This window comes from Alligator mississippiensis, chromosome 1, assembly GCF_030867095.1.
Source record: "Alligator mississippiensis isolate rAllMis1 chromosome 1, rAllMis1, whole genome shotgun sequence".
Lineage (NCBI taxonomy): Eukaryota > Metazoa > Chordata > Crocodylia > Alligatoridae > Alligator > Alligator mississippiensis.
In genome coordinates this window covers 199,252,654-199,273,888 of record NC_081824.1, presented here as the reverse complement: position 1 = coordinate 199,273,888, position 21,235 = coordinate 199,252,654, and the positions used below count along the sequence as shown (strand labels likewise).

Sequence of the window (21,235 nt, the reverse complement as noted above, 5' to 3'; positions counted from 1 at the left end):
AGTCCGATTTATACAGTAGTCCAGTGGGTTTTCTGGATTGTAACAGCAACGTGCCTTTGCCGTCTTGATGTGAAGCCTACGCTCTGCGATCTGTACCCGACATACGCAAGCACATGGGCACATTCGCATCGTGTGTCGTGGGCATGTCGGCGCTCCGGAAACCTCCTGGAAGAGACTCGGAGTCGGCAACCCTAACTTGAGAGAGCTCAGTCGACTGTTGGGGCCGTGCCTACCTGAACTGGATACAGATTTGGCTTGGATAAAGATGTAAAAAAAAGATATATATTAAAAAAATGTGCTGCTGTCTTTGGCCTCCTGCCTCAGGGCCCAGCAGGGCTGGCAGCTGCGGGAGTGAATAATGCCTCTATTGAAGGGCTGGGCACCCCCTGCTCCGCAGGCGTCATAGTGTTTCCTCCTCAAGCCTCATGCGCTGAGGGGGCTGAGAGACGCCTTGTTTCCGCCCCGGGGCGCCGTGTCCAACGGGAGCATCCTGCGCGCACAACGGGGCTCTGTGGCGCGCCACCCCGCCCGGGCTGATAAAGGCGGGCGAGCAGGCGCGCAGGCTGGCAGGCAGCATGCCGCTCCCGCCGGGCACTCAGGAGCCGCCGGGCTGCGAGGGGCGGCGGGCGAGGCGGCAGCTGCCCGCGGACAAGCGGGACCGCGAGGGGGACGCCGCCCTGGATCTGGAGGACGCCTACAAGGCGGTGCTGAGGGCGCTGGGGGAGGACCCCGGCCGGCAGGGGCTGCTGCTCACGCCCCGCAGAGCGGCCACGGCCATGCAGTTCCTCACTAAAGGCTACCAGGAGAGCACCGAGGGTGAGTGCCCCCCGCAGCTAGGGGGTGCCCTTTCCTCTGCCCTGAGAATACCCCCTTTGGCATCCAACTGCGTGGGCCCTGCAGATGGGGAGCCCAGCGGCACCTGCACTTGGGAAAGAGGCACTTCTGAAGCTGTCCAGTTTCCCCTCTCATGATTCAGCTGGACAGATCTTTAGCTGGGAGGAGCTAGGTGGGGCTGGTCCTGCAGGGGGGTGGAGGAATTGCCCTCCTGAGATCCCTTCCAGCCCTCATGTTCTAGGATTTTTCCCAGGCTCCTGAAAGGTGTCGCAGGCACAGGGCAGAACGTAGATGGGAAACTATATTTCCCTTGTTAGTTATAAGCAGGGAACCTGGTTTTCTCTGATTTAAAAAAAGTAACCCCAGATCCAGAGGTGACCAGAGCAGGGTGCGGGGCCCGGGGCAAATCAGCCTGTGCAGGGCCCTGCCCCTGGATGCGAGGAAGTCAGTGGTGGATGAGGGTGCTGAGCAGCCAGACGTGAAGCCGGTGGCGGCACAGAGTCTGCGGGGCCCCCAAAAGTGCAGGGTGGCTTCCTTGATTCGCTCACCCCCAACAGCCTGCCCAAACTTTTGCACAATTAAAATGAAATGCCACTTTAGATATATCTATATATTAGCAGTGTTTTATTTTAATCACAGAAAAATGTGGATTTGGGGGTACTTTTTTAAATCCCAAAATTGGGGATTTATTTTATTTATTTATTTATTTATTTTTAAATCTGAGAAAACCAGGATCCCTGGTCTATAAGGGAATGATCAGATGGATGAGACCAGAGGACTGATTTTTTTTTTTGATGTGGCAGTCTGCTAAAGCTCATCCTCATATTCCATGTGTGCACAGCCATGTCCTGTGCCAGGACCGGGACTCCTCTGCACCACCACTGTGCAAATTATGAAGTCACAGGCAACAGAAGAACGAGGGAGGAGGACAAGTGACAGGAGGCTGGGCAATTGTGCGTATACTGTCTCTACTTGCATAGTAACTACATTTTGAGTGGGAGCAGTCGCTGTCACCAGGCTTTTGTGTGCGAACATTTGTGCAGGTGGATGTATTTAGTGTCAGCACTAGTTGCACATGTAAAAATAACTCGGAGGCAACAGGAGAACTAGCAGACCCAAGATGTGTGAACCTAGTTTATTCCTAAAATAAAACTAAGCTTGATTGCTACTGTTCCAGGCGCTTCTGTGTTTGTTGGAAGGTTTAGATCCAATATTATATTCTTTAATTTTATTCTGAGGTACTTAAATATTTCTTTCAACTCTTGACATTGATTTCATTTCATCTTTCCCTCCTTCTACCTTCCTGTTTCTCTTTTCTGCATGGTTCTCTTATGCTGTATCTTAATAGCTGTGATGGGAGCTGACAAATTCATCTTTCTGATCTTTCGTATTTGGATTTCTCTCTGACAAGTGAGTGCCATGGAATGGTGTAAGGTTTCACAGATAACAATTGTAGCTTTTAAAGTACAGGTTTTGATAAAGAATCTTGTTTACTGGGGACCCTTCCCCTCCGATAAATAATTTTTTTTTTTATACCAAGAAGCTCCTAAATGTTTAGAGAATGAGCATTGTCCTCTTTTTTTTTTGTAAAGCCACCTTGCTGTGATCAGCACTCCCTTTAACCTGCCAGTTGTTCCTTTTTAAGTATCACTGAAAATCCATAGCTTTTTCACTATTGCTGGATTATTATTTGGTCAGCAGCATTAGTGAACTCAGACCTGCACAAGGCAAAGAGATGCATGAACCCATCCACACAGTGCTTTTGCCTGTAATAGAAGTGCACTGTCTTCACACTTGCTTCCATATTCTTCTAAACCATGTGGCTCCAATTTTACACATTTTTATTACAAAAAAAAAAAAATGCTTGCCCAGGAAACTAAAAATTGCTCAGAGCAAAAAGTCAATGATTTACACAAGGTTTGTTTTCATTCATTCATAATACAGTTTGTGAAGTTGTCAGCTGCTTCAAGGTCTCTACAGCAGGTTGCCCTTTCCCAGATACGTTGGTAACATCAGCTAGGAATTGGGAGGGGGAGGGGATCCAAAGGAGGTACACTTGCATGCTCTTTTGACTCCTGGTCCACACAGTTTAAAACCAACTGCCTGGGAGTGGCAGCATTTTTATTCAGGCAGCAGTGAGGGAGTCACCTGACTTCCTGGCTCATTGTAATCTATCTGATCCCTTCTCATGCCACAGGTGTTAATGATGCTTTCTCCTTTTTTTTTTTAAATGACCTTGATGTCCCACTAATCAAGCCATTCTTTCTTTTGCAATTTTTCTGTTAGCTGTTTTTCTTAACATAGCTCCTATTTCACAGCCCTGCAGACATTTTAACTCTAGCTAAAAACATCAACTCAGGTGTGGAATTGTTAACTCAGGTGTGGCAATTGCTTTCAGTGAAGCATTGGATGCACTGCCAAGATGCTCAAGAAGGCCAGATTTTGTTTTATGAATCTGAAAGAGATGTGTAATTAATTCTAAAGACAACAGGACCCAAAGAAACATCACCTTTTCATTATTTTTGTCTAATGTGTTGTGTTTTTATACATACTACATGCTATAGCAACTTAATGCACATTCCAATAAAACTATATTTGTTTTTCCTTTGGGCCTCTTGCATACTAGTAAAGCTTCTAGTTTCTTTTTACCTAGAGAAAAATGTGTGTTATATTTGATGCACCATGCCATCGGCCCCCCACTCTTTGAAACCCTAGATCTGCTATGGCCAGGAGTATGTTTAATTTGTTCTACATTTACTTTTACCAACCATGAAGAGCAGATACCGGACTTCTTTGTGCTGGTACTGATCTTCCTCAGTGCACCTATAGGCTCCTATCATCTCACTGCACTGCTGTTAGACAGAAAGGAACAAGAATGGTATTAGTCCGCAATCCTGCTGTCGTGTTGATTCTGCTGCTCTGACAGTTTACAGGGGGGATTGCTTTGGTCCCTGGGTTGGTCCTGCACCAGACATTTGGGGTTGGTTAACTGTGCTATTGCCTGAACCAGTATTCTGCAATTGTTAAACTGTAGTTACAAAACATTTTTGTGACTTTTGTGATAGATTATATATGAATTTTCTGTTAATCTAATTTGCTATCTCTATACATCTAATCTTTTGTCCTCTTGCTTCATCTGGTATAGATCATAAATGAATTATGGGTACCTTGGAAAGGTATGCGGCAACAGAAGGGTATGTCTGTTTCCAAGGCTTGGCAATATGTAGATGATTGTAGATGCAAAACCAACTTGAAGAATCAAGAATAGGTTACCCACAAGAATGTTTTATCTTAAAATGGCACTGAATAATCTGGCAAAGCAGTTTCATATAAACTATTTTCAAGTAAGCTAACGGTTCTTTATAGGTATTTAAGTAGTACAGGATTTTCAGAGTGCTGTGTGGTATTTTGAGTGACTCCACCTAGTGATTTCACTCTCAGGGTGGAGACGTAGGTACTTTTTATGTAGTTTATATATATATATATATATATATATATATATATATATATTACAGAATTCCTATCTTGATAATGTCTCTGGATTCATGTCACCTGGACAAATTCAACTGGTTTTATCTTTGGTAGTGATGGCAGGAAGTGTATTCTGCACCTGAGGTTGAATGGGTACATGATAATCACCATGCCTTCTTTATCGACTCTAAATTTTGTGCATATAATGTATCTTGCTAGACCAAGCTTTGTGAAAAATGGATGTGACCTATTTGTCAAAACACTTCTCAGTGTCACTCAAGACACCTTAATATAGTATGTATAACCAAGTCATGGGCTAGGTCCTAGCTTCATTTTCACCCTATTTAAATGGGAAGTATAACTGGTATAAGTGGACTTAAAGGATTTCTCTAACATACAGAAAATCTCGGGTCACAGTAATTAAATAGTATAGGTAAGTGGTGCCCAACCTTTCCAGGCTAGAGGCTGAATGAATGGTGCAGGGTCAGTCTGTGGGCTGGATCCAGTACACGGGATCAGTCCGTGGGCCCAGTCTAGCACAGAGTTAATCCAGTGCATGGGACCATGTCACCTGGCCACAGGGCTTGGACATTTGGTGGCAGTCATAGATCAGGTTGATCCCTGTTGTGCAGAGGTTTATATAGGGGAAGTGGATGATCAGCTGATCCTGACTGGCCACTACAGGGAATGGGTGGGGGGTTAGGCCCTGTTGGAGGCTTCAGGCCAGCCTTGCCATGTCTGCGTGGTCACCTGTGGGGTGGCACGCCTGGGTGAATGGCTGTGTTGGCTAGGCCAAGGCTCTCTGCTCTGTTCAAGGCTGTGGCCTGATTGTCTTTCCTTGCAAGGAGCTAGAATCATAAACTTATGGTAATTAGAAAAGTGAACATACAACAGTGATGAGAAATGAAATCAGATACTAGATCAGCCCATTCAGTAGATCTGGCACTTTCCCCTTTGTTCTTCTCCCTCCACCCCACCCTCTGCCCTCCCCAGGAAAGTGTCTGCTTGCTTGATATGTACCGACAGTGTTTGCATTTTCAAAGCATTTTATAAACATTGATTCAGCCTTGCAAAATTCTCATTGCTTAGAGTGAGTCATATTTGGCTTTTCATAGGCAAAGGAAACTTCCTTAGCGTTCTCTGTGTATGTGTGGGTTTTTTGTTTGTTTGTTTGTTTGTTTGTTTTAAAGTTCTAGCATTATCATGATGCACACACATTTGGTACCTGAGTTTGTAAAGTCTCATAATAGTTTTTCAAGAGGATATTAACTAATCATTATAAATTTCTCTGTTGGGGAGAAAGGTCTCTGTTATTGTCCCTGTTTTCAGATGTAAAAACTGAGGGGCTGGGTAGTCAGGCAGAAGTTATGTACCAGTTAAGAGATGGGTGCAAGAATAAAACCCAGGCATTCTGGGGGTTTCTTTTTTCTCTTTCTTGAGGAAATGGTTTTGTGACCTAGGCCTGTGCCTATAATTCATTTTGTATCCATATGTCCAAATCAAAGCATCAAACATGTCAGATGGACTTGAAATAGCCTACTAATTTTCCTCACTGAAACAAGGAAATGAAACATTTTAGCTTGTTCAGCATGAAATGTTCTGTTAATTTGAAACTAAGCCTTATCATCTTGTGCACTTTTAAGAAAAATAAAGAATTAAAAGGCTAGATTCACAAAACTGCCAGAAGAGAAGGCATTCTCTGTAGTCTAATGATTAGGACACTCGCCCAAAGTGTGGAGATACAGGTTTGATTCCCTACAGTGCCCAAGAGCATTTGAACACATCTTCCCCTTCCAAGAGAGAACCCTAACCTAACCAATGCACTATAAGGTGTTTTTTTTAGGTGTAACTTTTTCAGTTTTTCCTGTTAGAGCCGTTCCACTTTGTATTAAAATACAAAGGAGAGCTTGACTCTAACCAGATGGTCGGTGGTTAATGGTTGGTCCCTTGGCATGTGGGAAACCTGAGCTTCTTTCCTTCTTTCCTGTTTAATTATTTCTAGGAAGTAGAACACATATCAACAGATGAGATCATGAGCCTGGCTCTTCCTCTAGCCTCACCCCTTGCTCTTCCTTATAACTTGCTTATGGCATTCTTCTATGATATAGGTTCATCTTCCCCCAGGTAGAGGAGGGAATGGAACCTAGGTCTTCCATATCCTGGTTGATTGTCCTAGCCTTTAGGCAAAAAAGGAGCCAGCAGTAATTTGAAACCAGCTCCTAGTTAAAAATAAATAAATCACCCAGTTCAATTTACAACTGTGCTGTATTGCTGTCATAAGTAAAGATGGCTGCAAACCAGAACTCCAGAGCTGACTAATACCATATTAATGCTCATGGTGTTTAGGTTCATGAAATCTTGTGCTCTATATCTGTCTCTTATTTATTTAGTTTATAAAGGTGCATATCTACCCTGCCTTCTGACTGACTTTAGATTAAACACAACTAATTACCTCTTTCTGGATTCACAATGCCAGAATTGGAATCGCAACTCATTTTGTGATCCAGACTCTGAAAGAAGCCAATTTCTATTTAATGGGGGTTGAGAGGAGAATGTAGGATCCATCACCGCTTGACTTCCTCCTCCACCAGTGACCCTACTTGCTACTGCTGTTTCATGGAAGGAGGTGTCTACCCATCTCTTCCATTCTTCACCCGATGGGGGTGGATTTTTGCCTGTATTGCTTCTTTGGGGTTTTTCCGGTTAGGTCCTGGAGAAGTAAAATGAGCCTGACAATTCCCACACATTCTCCAAACACACACCAGGCAAAATAGCCCTTAAGCATTTCCCTAGTGCAGTGTACATGATTTCTAGCACATGGAGTCCTAGCATGGCCTAGAGTAGATTGTAGCCATACTTGCACATTTGTGTAAGGCAGACTTCCATCACCTTCCACTTTAAAAGACCCCTTTCACAAAGGTGAAGGTGGTGGCCTGAACCTGAACTCCCCTTCAAAGAGGCAGTGAGATAGTGTTACCAGCCTAAAAAAGAATAGGAGCTGTGAAGGATACCCGTGTATACTGACAAGCCAAAATATAGGCCTAGTAGGTGTGAGGCCAAAGCTACTAGTGAGGAAAGGGAAGATGAGAGAGAGATTTCACAATAATAGATCTCATGGCAAATGTTACCATTTCAGCTTGGATGCGAGATCTGAACTCCAATATATATAGTGCTTTGAGGCTGCAAAGCTACCTAAATCTTGCATTCTAAATTCAGTGCCTCTTCTGCTTTGCTAAATGAGCACCTGGAATGTGTCCATCCTTACAAATAAAAGGCCACTCTTTGATCTTGTTGGTTTGATCCAGATCAGGATTTGAACTTTCCCAGATGGCTGTAGATGAAGAGAGGAATGGGTTCAAATTTAGGATTTCACCTTCTCTTGATTCTCTGTTAAGAACATACTTGTATGGAAACTATTTTTAAAGGGTTTGGATTTTGCTTATGTTTGTCACACATCAAATGTTGCTCAGTAGTTATAGAAGTACTCATTTGTTGCTGTATATATGCAGAATCCTGTGTTAAAGTTTTTCATTCATTAACTGCTCATCTTGTACTTTCAGATGTACTCAATGGTGCAATCTTTGATGAAGATCATGATGAAATGGTGATCGTTAAGGATATTGACATGTTTTCCCTTTGTGAGCACCACTTGGTACCTTTCTTTGGCAAGGTAGCTATTCAACTTAGGTTAAATAGTTGTCATTTTAGAGGTTTTTTGTGTGTGTGTTGTGCTAAACAAAAGGAAACTAAACAGTTTTTTTATTCAAAACTAGAATGAGTAGTTCATGCCTAGTGTGGTACTGTATGATTTAGTAGGAAGGCAGGCTAGATATGCACCTGTATTCTCTCTCTCTCTCTCCATATTCATGTTTGGTTTTCTTTTAAAAACAAGTAGACTATTATAGAGGGCAGCCCCTATGTGTTGCACATAGCAAATAGGGCAAGGAGTAGAAAGCAGAGAAAATGATGGGCAGAGAGCAGAGGGCACTTTTACACATGCTCCGAGGCATTCTCATTGGAACACATCAGAGCAGACTTGATTTAATTGAACAAGCCTTAGTTAGAGAACCCTCATCACCATTTTGAAATGTGGGACGCTGAATACACGAGATGCTGTGGGCACGTTAGAGTGGTTCCCAAGAGCCACTCTAATCAAAACACCCACCCACCTCCCCGGAGTACATGCACAGATGCCCAGAAAACAGAGCAGCAGATCAGGCAAAGAAAGGGAATTGGAGTGGCATTTGGGGACATTTTCTCTTGCACTCCTTAAACAGAAAAATCTCCATTGAAGTCCATGGGAGTGACTCAGGGCTGGATTATGATAGGGTGGGGCTCTAAACTAGGGGTTTCCAAATGTTCTATGCTGTGGCCCAGCAAACTGCAGACCACCATGCAGAGCCCCATGGCTGGAATTTCTGTCCAGAACACAAGTAAAGATACCTCCAGGCAGAGGGGGTGGGCTCAAACCCCCTCTGTGGCTGCTGCAGGAGGAGTCACGGCCTCTCCTCCCAGCTCTGTGGGACTGGGATTTTACTGGTCCATGGAACTTTTGGTCCAACAGCCAACCCTTCATGGCCCAGGGGCTGGTGTAGAGGCCCCTCATAATGTGAGGCCCTAAGCTGCAGCTTTCTTAGCTTATGCCTAAATCTGGCACTGGAGTGACTGTAGTAAAAGGCTTGCTTGCATAAAGAGTATAGAGAAGACCTCGGAAGGGGAAAATATCCTCAAATCAAGCTTGACAAAAATATGTCAAGCAAAACCTCTTTGAAAATCCATTATATTCATTGGCTGGATCTTGAAATTTGTTGCACAAACAAAACTCTTACTGTATGGATGAAGATCTGAATAGTCCCTCTTCCTTGTCTCTTGTACAATCTTTTCTTTCTCCTTCAGCTTCACTCTTCCCTGCCTGTTACTGTCTCTTCCCATGCCTCAGATGCTTATATCCTGGAAGCCTGCTAGGTGGAATGTGCAGCAATATAGATATTTATTGCATTTATATTCAGAATAAGTAGAATTTTAGTAAGGATTTACTAAAATCCTACTTGTTATGCATAGAAATGTAATCAACATGGCCAGGTGGATTGATTTTTAAATCAAAGTGATTTATATTGCTCACTTTAATTGTGATTTAAAACCAGCAAAGAGAGAGTTCTGCAATCTAGTATAATCTTATTTTGCATTTTGTAACAAGTGGGCGTCCTGGGGCTGATCACCTCACTATAGGCCCACCCACTTGTATCTGGGCTAGCCGCTCTCCTGTCTCTCCTGCCACATCTTGAAGTGGCTGATCAAACCCACCTTTCACTAGAGAGGTAACTGGCCTGGTATTTCTGGGGAGCTACCCAGCCACAGGTAGCTCCACCAGACCACCTTTTTCCAGCAGGGTGCAGTTTCTGGTCATGCCCAGGACCATGGGACCTCCTCCTTCCCGATTGTCCCAGCCCTCACCTCCAAGATGATTCAGGCAACAGCTCAGCTGGATGTCTGTCTCCTCAGCTCATAGCAACAGACTGCTGCCCTGCAGTTCAGGAACCCAGCCCTCATATACTCCAGCTGGGCCCTGTTCCCCAATCGGGCAACTCTGCTTGATTACCACCATAGGCAACTGTGGGCTCTCTGGCTGCTGCTCTGGCCCCTGATAGTAACAGAGCACAGGGTGCTTTGTTATGCATTTGTACTTTTTATTTATTTTTCCTAAAGAATGATCTATTCTCATTGCTTGGTAACTATTTAATCACATTGATTTGCAACTAAATTCAATTCAGTTCAATATGGTACTTGTGGCTAACCAGGAGGATACTCGTGTAAGCATTTATGTGCAAAAACTTTTATTCAGACCCTTAATTTTTACTTTTTATTATGTTAGAAATATCATTTACCATGTTGTTAATTTGTTTTTAATGACTCATGTTGAGCTATTTTGGGTAAGCTCCAGGTGGCAGCCTTGGGCAGCAGAGGGGCTGACTAGGGCATGAGGGTCCTAAAGTGTGCAGCAGGTGGCAGGCAGCCCTTGGACTTTAACACTGCCGTGCCATAGCCAGCTCCAGTTACTATCTATGTGAGCATTTTGGGGGAGTTAATAACTCCACCATAAGATAGTACTGTTGAGGACAGTACTAATTTACGGTGGAGTTAATTAATCTACTGTGCCCTAATACCAGCACTCGTGTAGACAGTTATGTTTTACTGCGGAACTAATTAGTCAACTTGCAGTAAAATGAATGTGTAGATGCACCCTTTGAATATTATTTTTTATTTAATTTAAATGGTCTGAATAAATTATAGTAAGCTTAGTGAGGTCACAGCTGTAGTAATTTCAAATTTAGTTTAAGTAGGTGTCTGTGGAAAGAAATGCATATGTAATTTAAACAAAAATCCTATTGAATTTTTAAAGTATCTGATTTTTAAAAAAATATTCATTTTTTTTTTTTTTTAATCTACCTGCTACGCTTTTCTTTTTTACCTTCTCCACTGACAGGATATGGATCCTGCAAGTCTGTCTTCATGGTGACCTTTGCCCAAATTAGGGGGTCCAATCCTGCTCTCACTGAAATCATTGAAAGTTCTACTGACATACAGAGGAGAAAGCACATGCTCAGAATCTTCATCTTGGGGCTTTTAGTTTGTCAACATTACCACCTATACCCTCCTGCATGCCCCTAGACTCACAAATATGCAGAGTAGACAGCTCGGCATGATCCCAAGCGTATAGCCTGGCACTGTGCTCAGGCTCTAGAGTCAGAGAGCATACAGGTATGGAATAGATAATAAGTGGGGCTTATGTTTTGGTGGCATGCAGGGTCTCGCCCAGGAGGCAATGTAGACATTCTCCTGGAGTCATGTTCCTGTAATTTATACAGAGTAGGTAGATGGCTGAGCCTGTATTTATCCCCATTGATGGGACCTCCATGCAGGTGTGGCACTCCATCTGTCCACTGCAAAATGCACCTTGGGGTCCTTAGTTTATATACGGATGAGATTTATCATTGCAAGTAGCTCTTGTTAAGAGTACCTAAAATTTGGAAGATTGCAGGTTCAGGTTTGTTAATTAGTGCCAAGTAGTCTTTAGGCATTTTAAAGTTGCACCACTTCAGGGGAGGATTATCATTGATTGGTGTTAACTAGCTAGTTCTAAGTGGACTTCTGAGCATTTCAACTGAGAAAATTACCAATTTAGAGTCCTCTAGCATCCCAGGATGCACCATTCCCAGTCTTTCCTACTCTCCTACTCCAAGAGCAAACTTTGTATCCTCCTGAACTCTGCTGGCAGCTGGTGAGACCATGGAGGGAACTGCAGAGGGCTGGGTTACCAGGGGCTGGGAGTACCAGAACCAACAACCCCCACCTCCACCAAGAAGGAACTGTAGATGGGCTCCTCAGCCTCCCCATCAGACCTACACCAATCCCTTCCCCACCCCCCACTGGACAGCCCCACTTGCAGCCTATTCTAGCCTCTCCTAGTCTCAAGCCAAAGGGGCTGGCTGTGCTAGGGGGCCCCAAAAGGCCCAGTCCTCTCTCACCAGTCACAATTTATTGAAACAAGTGAGAGTCTACAGTCTCTTGTTATTGATTTTATTTAAATAAAAATTATTCTAAATACAGGAGATCCTCACCATTCATGGGAGATACATTCTAGAGATCCCCGTGAATGGGGAAATCTGTGTTCTGTCTGCATTCTTGAACAGCGCTTGGTGGTGGTGGCAGAAATATTAGAAATTGCAAATCCACAAATAGCAAGGGTTTCCTGTAACTAAACGTTACATAAGCTTCCATGGCCCGTGTCCTTGTTTTTCCACCTGGCTCAGACACACCCTTACTCACCAGCCCTCAAATGGCCAGTCTGAGCAATGCATGCTAGAGACCTTTAACATGCCACAGATCTTTAGCTCACGATAACCTTAACACCACTAACATTCCTTACAGTTAGCGCTAGCAAACTCAAACCTGTAATCTAACCCCAACTCTTCAGCTCTCCCTGGAATTAGGTTGTGTATTAATCACTTTATACTTAAGTTTCTGCTCTTCGTGTTTGTAGGTACATATTGGATACTTACCAAGAAAGAAAGTGGTTGGATTAAGCAAACTTGCAAGGTAAGTATGTTTATGTTTACAACTTAATACTTTGTTGAATGCTGTCACAAAGGTCTAAGAGCCAAGCCCTACCCTGAGGACACAGCCTAGTAAGGAGCTGCGTACTGAGATGTTTTCAGACAGAGACCTAGCACTACTTCTCCCACTGTACAGCAGTAGCAGGGTTAATGCTCCACAGCCAACACTGTGGCCTAGGACTGCAGTAATCTTGTACCACAGATGTGCTGACCACCTTCTAGCCTCTCCCACTCAGACCTCTCAATCTGTGAACTGAGAACACTTTTGATTACTCACTAGAAGATGGGAGAACATTCTGAGTGAGAGGCTCTTAGCTTTACAACTGACTCCCCACTTTAGTCTCAAGTAGGTTTGTTGTGGGCACAATTCAGTGCCCATCTTATTGCCCAACTGTTTCTGGAGGCTGGGGGCGCTGCTTGAAGAGCTGAATGTTTGATCTGCTTAACTAAGAGCAAATTGTGGGGAAGCTATATGTCTATTGGCTGGAAGCCATGCTGATTCATCTGTTGGATTTAACTGATAACTTTATTACCATACATCAAAGTGCAAGTTTTCATATAGGTGATTTCTATATAGAGTTGTTTCTATGTCATTAAAAAAAAAAAGTGACTCTCTTTTCTTTAGGGGGCTGAGTTTAGGTAACTTTGGTGTATTAAAAGAGCAATCCACTTGTTAAAAGTAGAATACCATTAACTTTTGGTAGTGACCCTGTTGTAATTCACAATCTACTTTTTCTGCACTATGATGGTGCTTTATAAATGTTGCACAGACAAAAGATAAAAATCCACACACTAAAAATAAATCTCATGGCAGTTTAAATATTACTTTTTTTATTTTTGTTTGGTTTTGGTTTTGACAGTGTTTTATCAGGAAGGTGGGTTTTTTTTAACTATACCAGCTATGCAGGATTCTAAGCCCATTTTTAATGCACACTGAATAAAATATGTGCTTAACTATCATGTACATTTTAGAGTATGTGATGTTTTACTCTGAAATGCTGAAACTAATAACTGTATTCTTTGTAGAGTTTTCTTTTATGATACTATATGAAAGTTACTCTAAAATGGCTTGGATGTCAGCTGTATTTAAACTAATTTCATATTATGTAGTTAAGTCACTTACACTAAAGTAGTTTTAACCTGCTAGCCAAGATGATACCCTTGTTAATACCCAAAAAGTCTACAAAGCAAAGCTGAGAGTTTATTGTCTGAATAAAATGAAATATTTCATATTCATATGCTACAACTCTTTTTCCAGAATTGTTGAAATCTTTAGTCGAAGACTGCAAGGTTGGTATCAGTTTTTAAATATATCTTTGTTCTACTGAACTATGTTTTAGGTCGGGGTGCTCAGCACCTGCTCTGCAAGCCAGATCCAGCCCCCAGTGCCAGGTCCATCTGGCCTTTGGGGCTCCAAATGAGTCTGTGGGGATTCCTGTGGGGCCCTGGTTCTGTGTTCTAGATCAGGCATGCAAGGCAGCACAGGGCACATGGGACTGGACAATTAGGGCATGTGGGGTCGGATGCAAGGGTGCATGGGACTGGGCAATTGGGGCATGTGGGGTCGGATGGGAATGTGGGGCCCTGGGGCCCTATCTAGGCAAGTATGAATTGCCCCGCTCCATTCATTTGGTCTATAGGGCCATGAAGTTAAACAAGTAAGGTGGCTACAAAAGGTACTTAAGCACATACCAAATTTTTAAAAAGCAAGCAGTCCAGCTGAAGTTAATGAAGATCACAAACTTGTTTAAGCTTGGTCATAGATTTAAGTACTTTCCTGATCTGGTAACTCAACCAGTGGGGCATTCATTTTAATGCTATTAAGGATTAACGAGCAGAAAACATCAAATGAAAACAGTATTAACCTTACTATGCTGCAAGATGTATATTAGGGCTGTGCGAAGCTTCGGTCCCTGATTCGATTTGGCCTGATTCAGTGGCCAAATCTTTGAATCTGAATCAAATCAGGAGACCCTTTAATCTCTCCGAATCAAATTGGAACCCTCCAAATTGATCCCTATATCTCAAACCCTTGTTAACTTCACTGGAAGTTTTAAAGCAGGTAATTTACATCAGTATGATACTCTAGGTCTAGGACCTCAGTGCTTACCAAGTAACAGAGGGGTCAATATTATGAGAAGTTCATGAGTGTACCATGGGAAATTTATTCATTCCCTTTTTTTGGAGGAAGTAGGTATAGTGTTTAGTGCATGGGCTACCAATGAGAGTTAGTGGAAGAGGACAACAGTGAATGATTTTGGACTGTTTTCACAGGGAGTAAGGGAGGTCTTGTTAGCTTGGCAGTCTGGAGAGTTTTTAATAGTTCACTTGATAAAAGCCAGATTTCAGGGTTCTGGAGCGGTCTATCCAGAACTTATCACCAACTGCAAGTTCATGCTGAAGAGAGAACAATAAAACATTCTAGCAGAGATCATTTATTTTTGCTAGTACGAGTGAGAATGTGATGGAATGTATTCAGAGTACACTAGGAATACATTCCTTCTACAGTATATAAGGAGTGTTGGGATTAGTTGTGTGTAAAATCCCTGTTCTTTTTTTCCCCTAGTTCAAGAGAGACTTACCAAACAAATTGCCATGGCAATTACTGAGGCTCTGAAGCCTGCTGGAGTGGCTGTAGTTGTAGAAGCATCGTAAGTAATTCGTTATTGTTACCATAATCATAATGTTTGGCATTTAAAAGGTTGGAGTGTAACAACCCCTACATTACTTCACTGCTATCTCCCTGCTCAGAGGAAAGTTTGGTTTTAGGATTAAGACACTGAAATGGGATTTGGGAAGATGTGGTTCAGTTCAGGACAGCCTCCTAAGCGCACCAGTAAAAAATTCTGGCAAGAGGTTCCACCCTCAGTATAGTTTATATACCAAATTCTGGGAGGAATGGAGATGCTTGACTCCATTCATGATACTCAGCCATAAGCCCTCACCAGCTCATGCCCATGATGTGTGCAAACATGTTTAGGTACATTTTTGGGGCTCCCAAAAAAACATGGAAGTGTGCTTTGAAAATATGTGGATCAGTTATGCTTGGCAATAGGCCATTTATTGGCCTGGCCTGTGTTCTTCTGTAGGGCAAAAGAAGTGCATGCAAACTGGGGGTATAAATGTGCAGCTTAAATTTCCTATCAATATTTGTTCTTTCATTTCAATTTCCAGTGATTTAAACACTCATACATGCTCCTGCAGAATGTTTTGAATACCACAATATCTAAAGATCTTTTTGAACTCCAAGAATAAATCTAAATGGCTTCCAGTAAATACTATTTGGACTTTAATTAAGCAAATATGTCCTCTAGTGCAGTGTTTTGCAACTTTTAGACATAGGACACTTCTTGATAGACTTTGGCTAGGGGCAGACATTCAAAAAGCCTGAGCCTGAATTGATTCAATCTTTGCAGGTTAGTCTAACCTGGCTAGGCTGAACGAGTTCGTTACCAGACAGACATCCCAGAAATGCAGGCACATGCCTGCAGTGGCTCAGGCTAGAAGTCGGAGGGTGCTAGAGGAGTCCTCATTTTTCTTCCACAGTGATGAGCTGAGGGGGGATGTGGCCAGGCCCAGCAGGACACTCAGATTAGATTCATAGATGTAGGATCAGAAGGGACCTAAGTAGATCTTCAAGTCCAACCCCCTGCCCTAGGCAGGAGAGAATACTGGGCTTATATGACCCCAGCTAGGTAATTGTCAAGCCTCCTCTTAAAGACCCCCAAGGTGGGAGCCAGCACTACTTCCCTTTGAAGTTGGTTCCAGATCCTAGCTGCCTTGCCTGTGAAATAGTGTCTTCTAAGGTCCAGCCTGAACCTACTCTCAAACTTATGGCCGTTATTCCTTGTTACTTCGGGAGGTGTTCGGGTGAACAGGGTTTCTCCCATTCCCCACTGGTCCCCCCTGGTAAGTGTTTTTTGCTTTTTTTTAGACAGCCAGCAGGTCCCCTCTCAGCCTTCTCTTGTGAAGGCTGAACAGGTTCAGGTCCCGTAGCCCCTCCTCATAGGGTCTGCCCTGCTGTCCCCTGATCATGCAAGTGGCCCTCCTCTGGACCCTCTCGATGCTGTCCACATCTCTCCTGAAGTGCAGCACCCAGAACTGGATGCAGTACTCCAACTGTGACCTGACCAGTGTCACATAGAGGAGAAGGATCACCTCCTTGGTCCTGCTTGTGATGCATCTGTGGATGCATGACAAGGTGCGGTTGGCCTTACTGACTGCGTCTTCACATTGGCAGCCCATGTTCATCTTGGAATCGATAATGACTCCAAGATCTCTTTCTGCCACTGTGCTTTCGAGAAGGGAGTTCCCCAGTCTATAGGTGTGCTGCCCAAGTGCAGTACCCTGCACTTGTCAGTACTGAATCCCATCCTATTCTCATTTGCCCACCCCCATAACCTGTCCAGGTCCAGCTGTATCCTGTCCCTCCCTTCTAGCGTGCCCACCTCGCCCCAAATCTTGGCGTCGTCAGCGAATTTGAACAGGGTGCTTTTCACTCCCTCATCCAAGTCGCTAATGAAGATGTTGAACAGCGCGGACCCAAGGACTGAGCCCTGGGGTACTCCACTGCCCACATCCCTCCAGGTCGAATATAACCCGTCCACCACCACTCTCTGGGTGCGGCCCCTCAGCCAATTTGCAACCCATCTGACTGTGTAGTCATCAATGCCACAGTCGCCTAGCTTTTTAATGACCATGGGGTGGGGTGGACTACAGTGTCAAAGGGCTTCCTAAAGTCCAGAAAGACTACATCCACCACGACGCCTACGTCCAATAATTTTGTGACCTGATCGTAGAAGGTAATCCTGTTGGTCTGACAGGACCTGCCCCTAATGAACCCATGCTGGTTGCCCCTGAGCATTGTCCCCCCTGCTGGTCCTTCCCAGATGTGCTCGTGGATAATCTTCTTAAAGAGCTTCCCCAGGATCGAAGTAAGACTAACGGGCCTATAGTTGCCCGGGTCCTCCCTCCTCCCTTTTTTGAAAATGGAGACCACATTGGCCTTCTTCCAGTTGTCTGGCACCTGGCCAGAGCACCACAAGTGCTCATAAAGCTCTGCTAGGGGTCCCGCGATAACCCCTGCCAATTCCCTCAGAACCCTGGGGTGGAGAGCATCTAGACCTGCTGATTTGAACACATCCAGCCCCTCCAGAAGTTCCCTAACTCGGTCCTCCCTGACCATAGGCCTGGCGGAGCCTTTCCTGAGTCTGTCCTGAATCTCAATGGGGGAGTCCCAGTTCCTACAGAAAAAAAAATGGAGGCAAAGAAATTGTTAACAAGATCTGCCTTTTCCTCTTGTGCAACCACCAGATTGCCAAGTGTATCCCGCAGGGGCCCCACATTACCCGGTGCTTTCTTCATACTCCCTATGTATTTAAAAAAGGACTTTTTGTTGTCCTTGATGCTAGCCTTAGTTCTATATCTGCCTTGGCTTTCCTAATAGCTGCACTACAAACCTGAGCAATGGAGGCATGCTTCTCTTTGGTGATAGCCCTCCCTTCCACTGGGTGTAGGCCTCTTTTTTGGCTTTCAGGCGTTCCTGAATGCCTTTGAGCCAGGGGGGCTTTTGAGCACTCTTGCCCCCTTTGATTCTCATTGGGATGGTAACCCCTTGGGCGGCCCCTCCCACCCCGCACCTCCTAGCACAGGGGCGGGCAATTATTTCAGGCAGAGGGCCGCTTACCCAATTTGGAAAGCTGTGGAGGGCTGCATGAGTAGCCCCGCCTCTTAACAGGTGCCCTGTCCCCTGGTCACCATCTTGAGATCAATGTCTCAGGGCTGGCACCAGTGCAGTGCTGGCTGGCAGAGGTCTGTAGAGCTGGGCCAGGCTGCACCAGCAGGGAGAGGGGGGAGCTGACCTGGTTCCATAGAGCCCCTGCTGGCCAGGACCCTGTACTTCTGCCACCCTGCTCTGGGCCCCACTGGTGCTGGCCCCTGGACGCTGGTGTGGGCCCCGTGCACCCGCTCACTCCCAGTTCCTTCCAGCTCCACGGTACAGGCCAGGGGCAGTGTGCAGCCCCAATGCCCTGCTCCCCAACAGGGAAGGACCTGGTGCTGAGTGCAGGGAAAAGTGGCCCCTCCCCTGCCCTGTGGCCAGCGCTCCTTGTTGCTGCAGCTGCTCGCAGCCCACACAGGGCTGTCCTGAGCAGGCACAGGCAGCCCCATGCAGGCTGAGAGTGGCTACAGTGCGGGGCGCCTGCTCAGGACAACCGTGTGTGGGCTGCGAGCGGCCCCCTCCCCCCGCCGCTTGCCACGCCAGGCAGTGTTTGCCACTGCTGCCTTTAGGCTGCCCAGCAAATGAGTTACGGGGAGGCAGCAGCAGCAAATGCTGCCTGGCACGGCAAGCAGGAGTGCTGCAGCTGCTGCTGCCATGACGTAGCCCTGATGAGCAAGCCCGGAGCTGGTGTGGGGCCTGGCTGTCTATGGGAGCAGGTTACATGTTGGTGCTGAGTGTGGGGAAAACTGGCCTCTCCCCCACCTCGTGGCTGGCGCCCCGCACTGCAGCCACTCACAGTCTGCATGGGGTTGCCTGTGCCTGCTCAGGATAACCCCGCACAGGCTGCAAGCAGCTGCAGCAGGGGGCCATGGGGCGGGAGAGGAGCCTCTTTACCAGGCTCCTTCCATGCCCGCAGTCCCCCCGTCCCCCCCCTTCCTTACCCATGCAGCCACATGGTCCCTGCTGGGGCTTCTGGCAGGGCTGGGCAGGCCCTGCTGTTGCGGGATCCCACCGGGTTTCCCCTGGGTCCCACTGTCCCTGGTTCCTGTCACTTTTGACAGGAACCAAAGACAGATAAATACTAATTTTCGAAATCTTTTAGGGGCCCCACAGACTGTATTTTGCCCACCCCTGTCCCAGCAGCTCAGCAGGCAGTTGATAGCACAGTGTTTCTCACGCTATCAGAAAACAAAGCCTCTCTCCATTAGTTCAAGCTCTTCTAAACAACTTTTTCAAGGAAGGAAGGAATCAGTCTGCCACAGCACAGACTGTAGCCAGCATGTGGTTATGCTAGCTAATGCTAAGAAGTGTCTATGTAAGGCAGAGGGATAGCAGGCAGACACCTGTAGTCTCTGCCAGAGCTCCAGTCAGGAAGCAGAGGGGAGGAGCCAGCCCTGCTGTGGAGCAGAGAGCCCCGTCCAGCACAGAGAGCATGCTGGGATGCCGGGGGGAATCTGGTTTAAGTTAAACCAGGAAGGGGCCTGGGACAGACATTGCATAAACCAGTTTGACCCAAACCAGTCAAGTCTGATACTACATTCAGCTAGGTTTATCTCAAACTGGTTTCAGCCATTTTCAAACTGGTTTATGTGCACTGAACATCCGTTCTTTTAGAGGTTTAAACCAGTTTCTGATCACTTAAACTAGTTTATATGTAATGTCTGTCCCGAACCTTTGGGTACTTCTTGGAAAATGTCAGCTTTTAGTTTTCATTCAGTTTTTCTCTAACATAAAATCATAGAACAGTTCTTCTTATGCAAAGAACTCAAAGACCATAACAGACCAGAATGTTTTTTGACCTTATGATTCCTATTTGACATCTTTAAGTATCTCTTGTGTATCCTTTTTGCACACCTAAAAGAGCTCAGATTGAGTGACACCCTATGGCATATTTGAACGGCTCTCAATGTAACTTGGGGTGTTGTATCACTCAGGTCGAGAATCACTCCCTTATAATGCTGTCATGATAATTAAAACCATTTTTCCAGATGTGCAGGTTTTCAACATATTCAAACTAAGAGTGACTCTATGATTGATTGCCTTATAGACACATGTGCATGCTTATGCGAGGGGTTCAGAAAATGAACAGCAGGACCATCACCAGCACCATGCTTGGAGTCTTGCGGGAGGATCCAAAATCCAGAGAAGAATTTCTCACCCTGATCAAGAATTAAATGGAAACAGATTTTAGTTCATTGTTGTTTGGATCAAAAAGCAAAACCAGTTGCCAGAAATTAATTGCCATATGTGATATGAGCCTGTCTGCAGAGTTCATGTATTAGAAATAGCTGTATTACAGCTTGCTTCTCACTTCTCATTAGCACCTTGTAATGTCATAAAATATTTGCTAGAGGATCTAAGAACTTGTTTTAGTATTTCCTGAATGGAAAAAAGACAAAAGGGTATTTGGGCATCTGACTTCCCATTGATTCATCAGGTAGGTACCTAGACACCTTTGTGGATCTGGTTCAGGGTGTTTCCTAACAAATATAGCATGGTGTCTTGATAACATTTTTCTAGCTGGAGGTAGAGTCATGCCTTCCAACAAAGAAAGCCATTGAAAGGTAAAATTAGGCAAAAAGCCTCCTAACCCCCTTATACTTCAATGGGAGTTAGGCACCTAAACAGCTTGGAGGGGTGTAATGCTGTTACTTTGATTCAATATTCACCCCCTCTCCTTTGTCACTCATATGAAGTAAAAAGAGGCATGAAAATCAACAGACATCCCACACAGATTCTCCTGCTCTAGTGGAAAGTCTGGGAAGCATCGAGTTAGTGAAACCTGCCACTGCCATACCACTTCTTGATCCTAGTGCAGAGAGCAGTCAGAAGAATTGCTAGATGGAAGCAGCATGACCAGAGTGCCACTGTACTCTAGCAACCACTGTTGAGTGAATGCCCTTTGGAGGCCATAGACAGCTGGGCATAGTTTGGAGAAGCAATGAGGCTGTGGCTTGGCTAATCCCAACATCCACCACAAGAGAATTTCACAGAACAGAACTGAATGAGATTCCCATGGATATGCATAAAGGGAATGCTGTAGGAGGAATAGTTTTTTTTTCTAAAATTCAGTTTCTCTTCTACCCAGCTATGCTTT

General features: G+C 44.9%; 1 protein-coding gene across 3 annotated transcripts in view; it reads left to right on the top strand.

Annotated features, from left to right (window-relative positions):
• Positions 1 to 493: 493 nt before the first annotated feature.
• LOC102566709 (GTP cyclohydrolase 1) overlaps positions 494 to 21,235 on the top strand; it is a 37,206-nt gene continuing 16,464 nt past the window's right edge. Inside the window, exons 1-6 of one of the 3 annotated variants that reach the window (XM_006272183.3) lie at positions 507 to 816; positions 7,866 to 7,975; positions 12,347 to 12,402; positions 13,678 to 13,709; positions 14,986 to 15,070; positions 20,186 to 20,493. In XM_006272183.3, coding sequence (XP_006272245.1) covers positions 576 to 816; positions 7,866 to 7,975; positions 12,347 to 12,402; positions 13,678 to 13,709; positions 14,986 to 15,070; positions 20,186 to 20,312 — 651 coding nt within the window. In that variant the 5' untranslated portion in view covers positions 507 to 575 and the 3' untranslated portion in view covers positions 20,313 to 20,493. Of the gene's footprint in view, positions 817 to 1,637; positions 1,788 to 7,865; positions 7,976 to 12,346; positions 12,403 to 13,677; positions 13,710 to 14,985; positions 15,071 to 20,185; positions 20,494 to 21,235 lie in introns of those variants that run through there. The other 2 variants (XM_059718799.1, XM_059718798.1) reach the window with 2 other exon arrangements.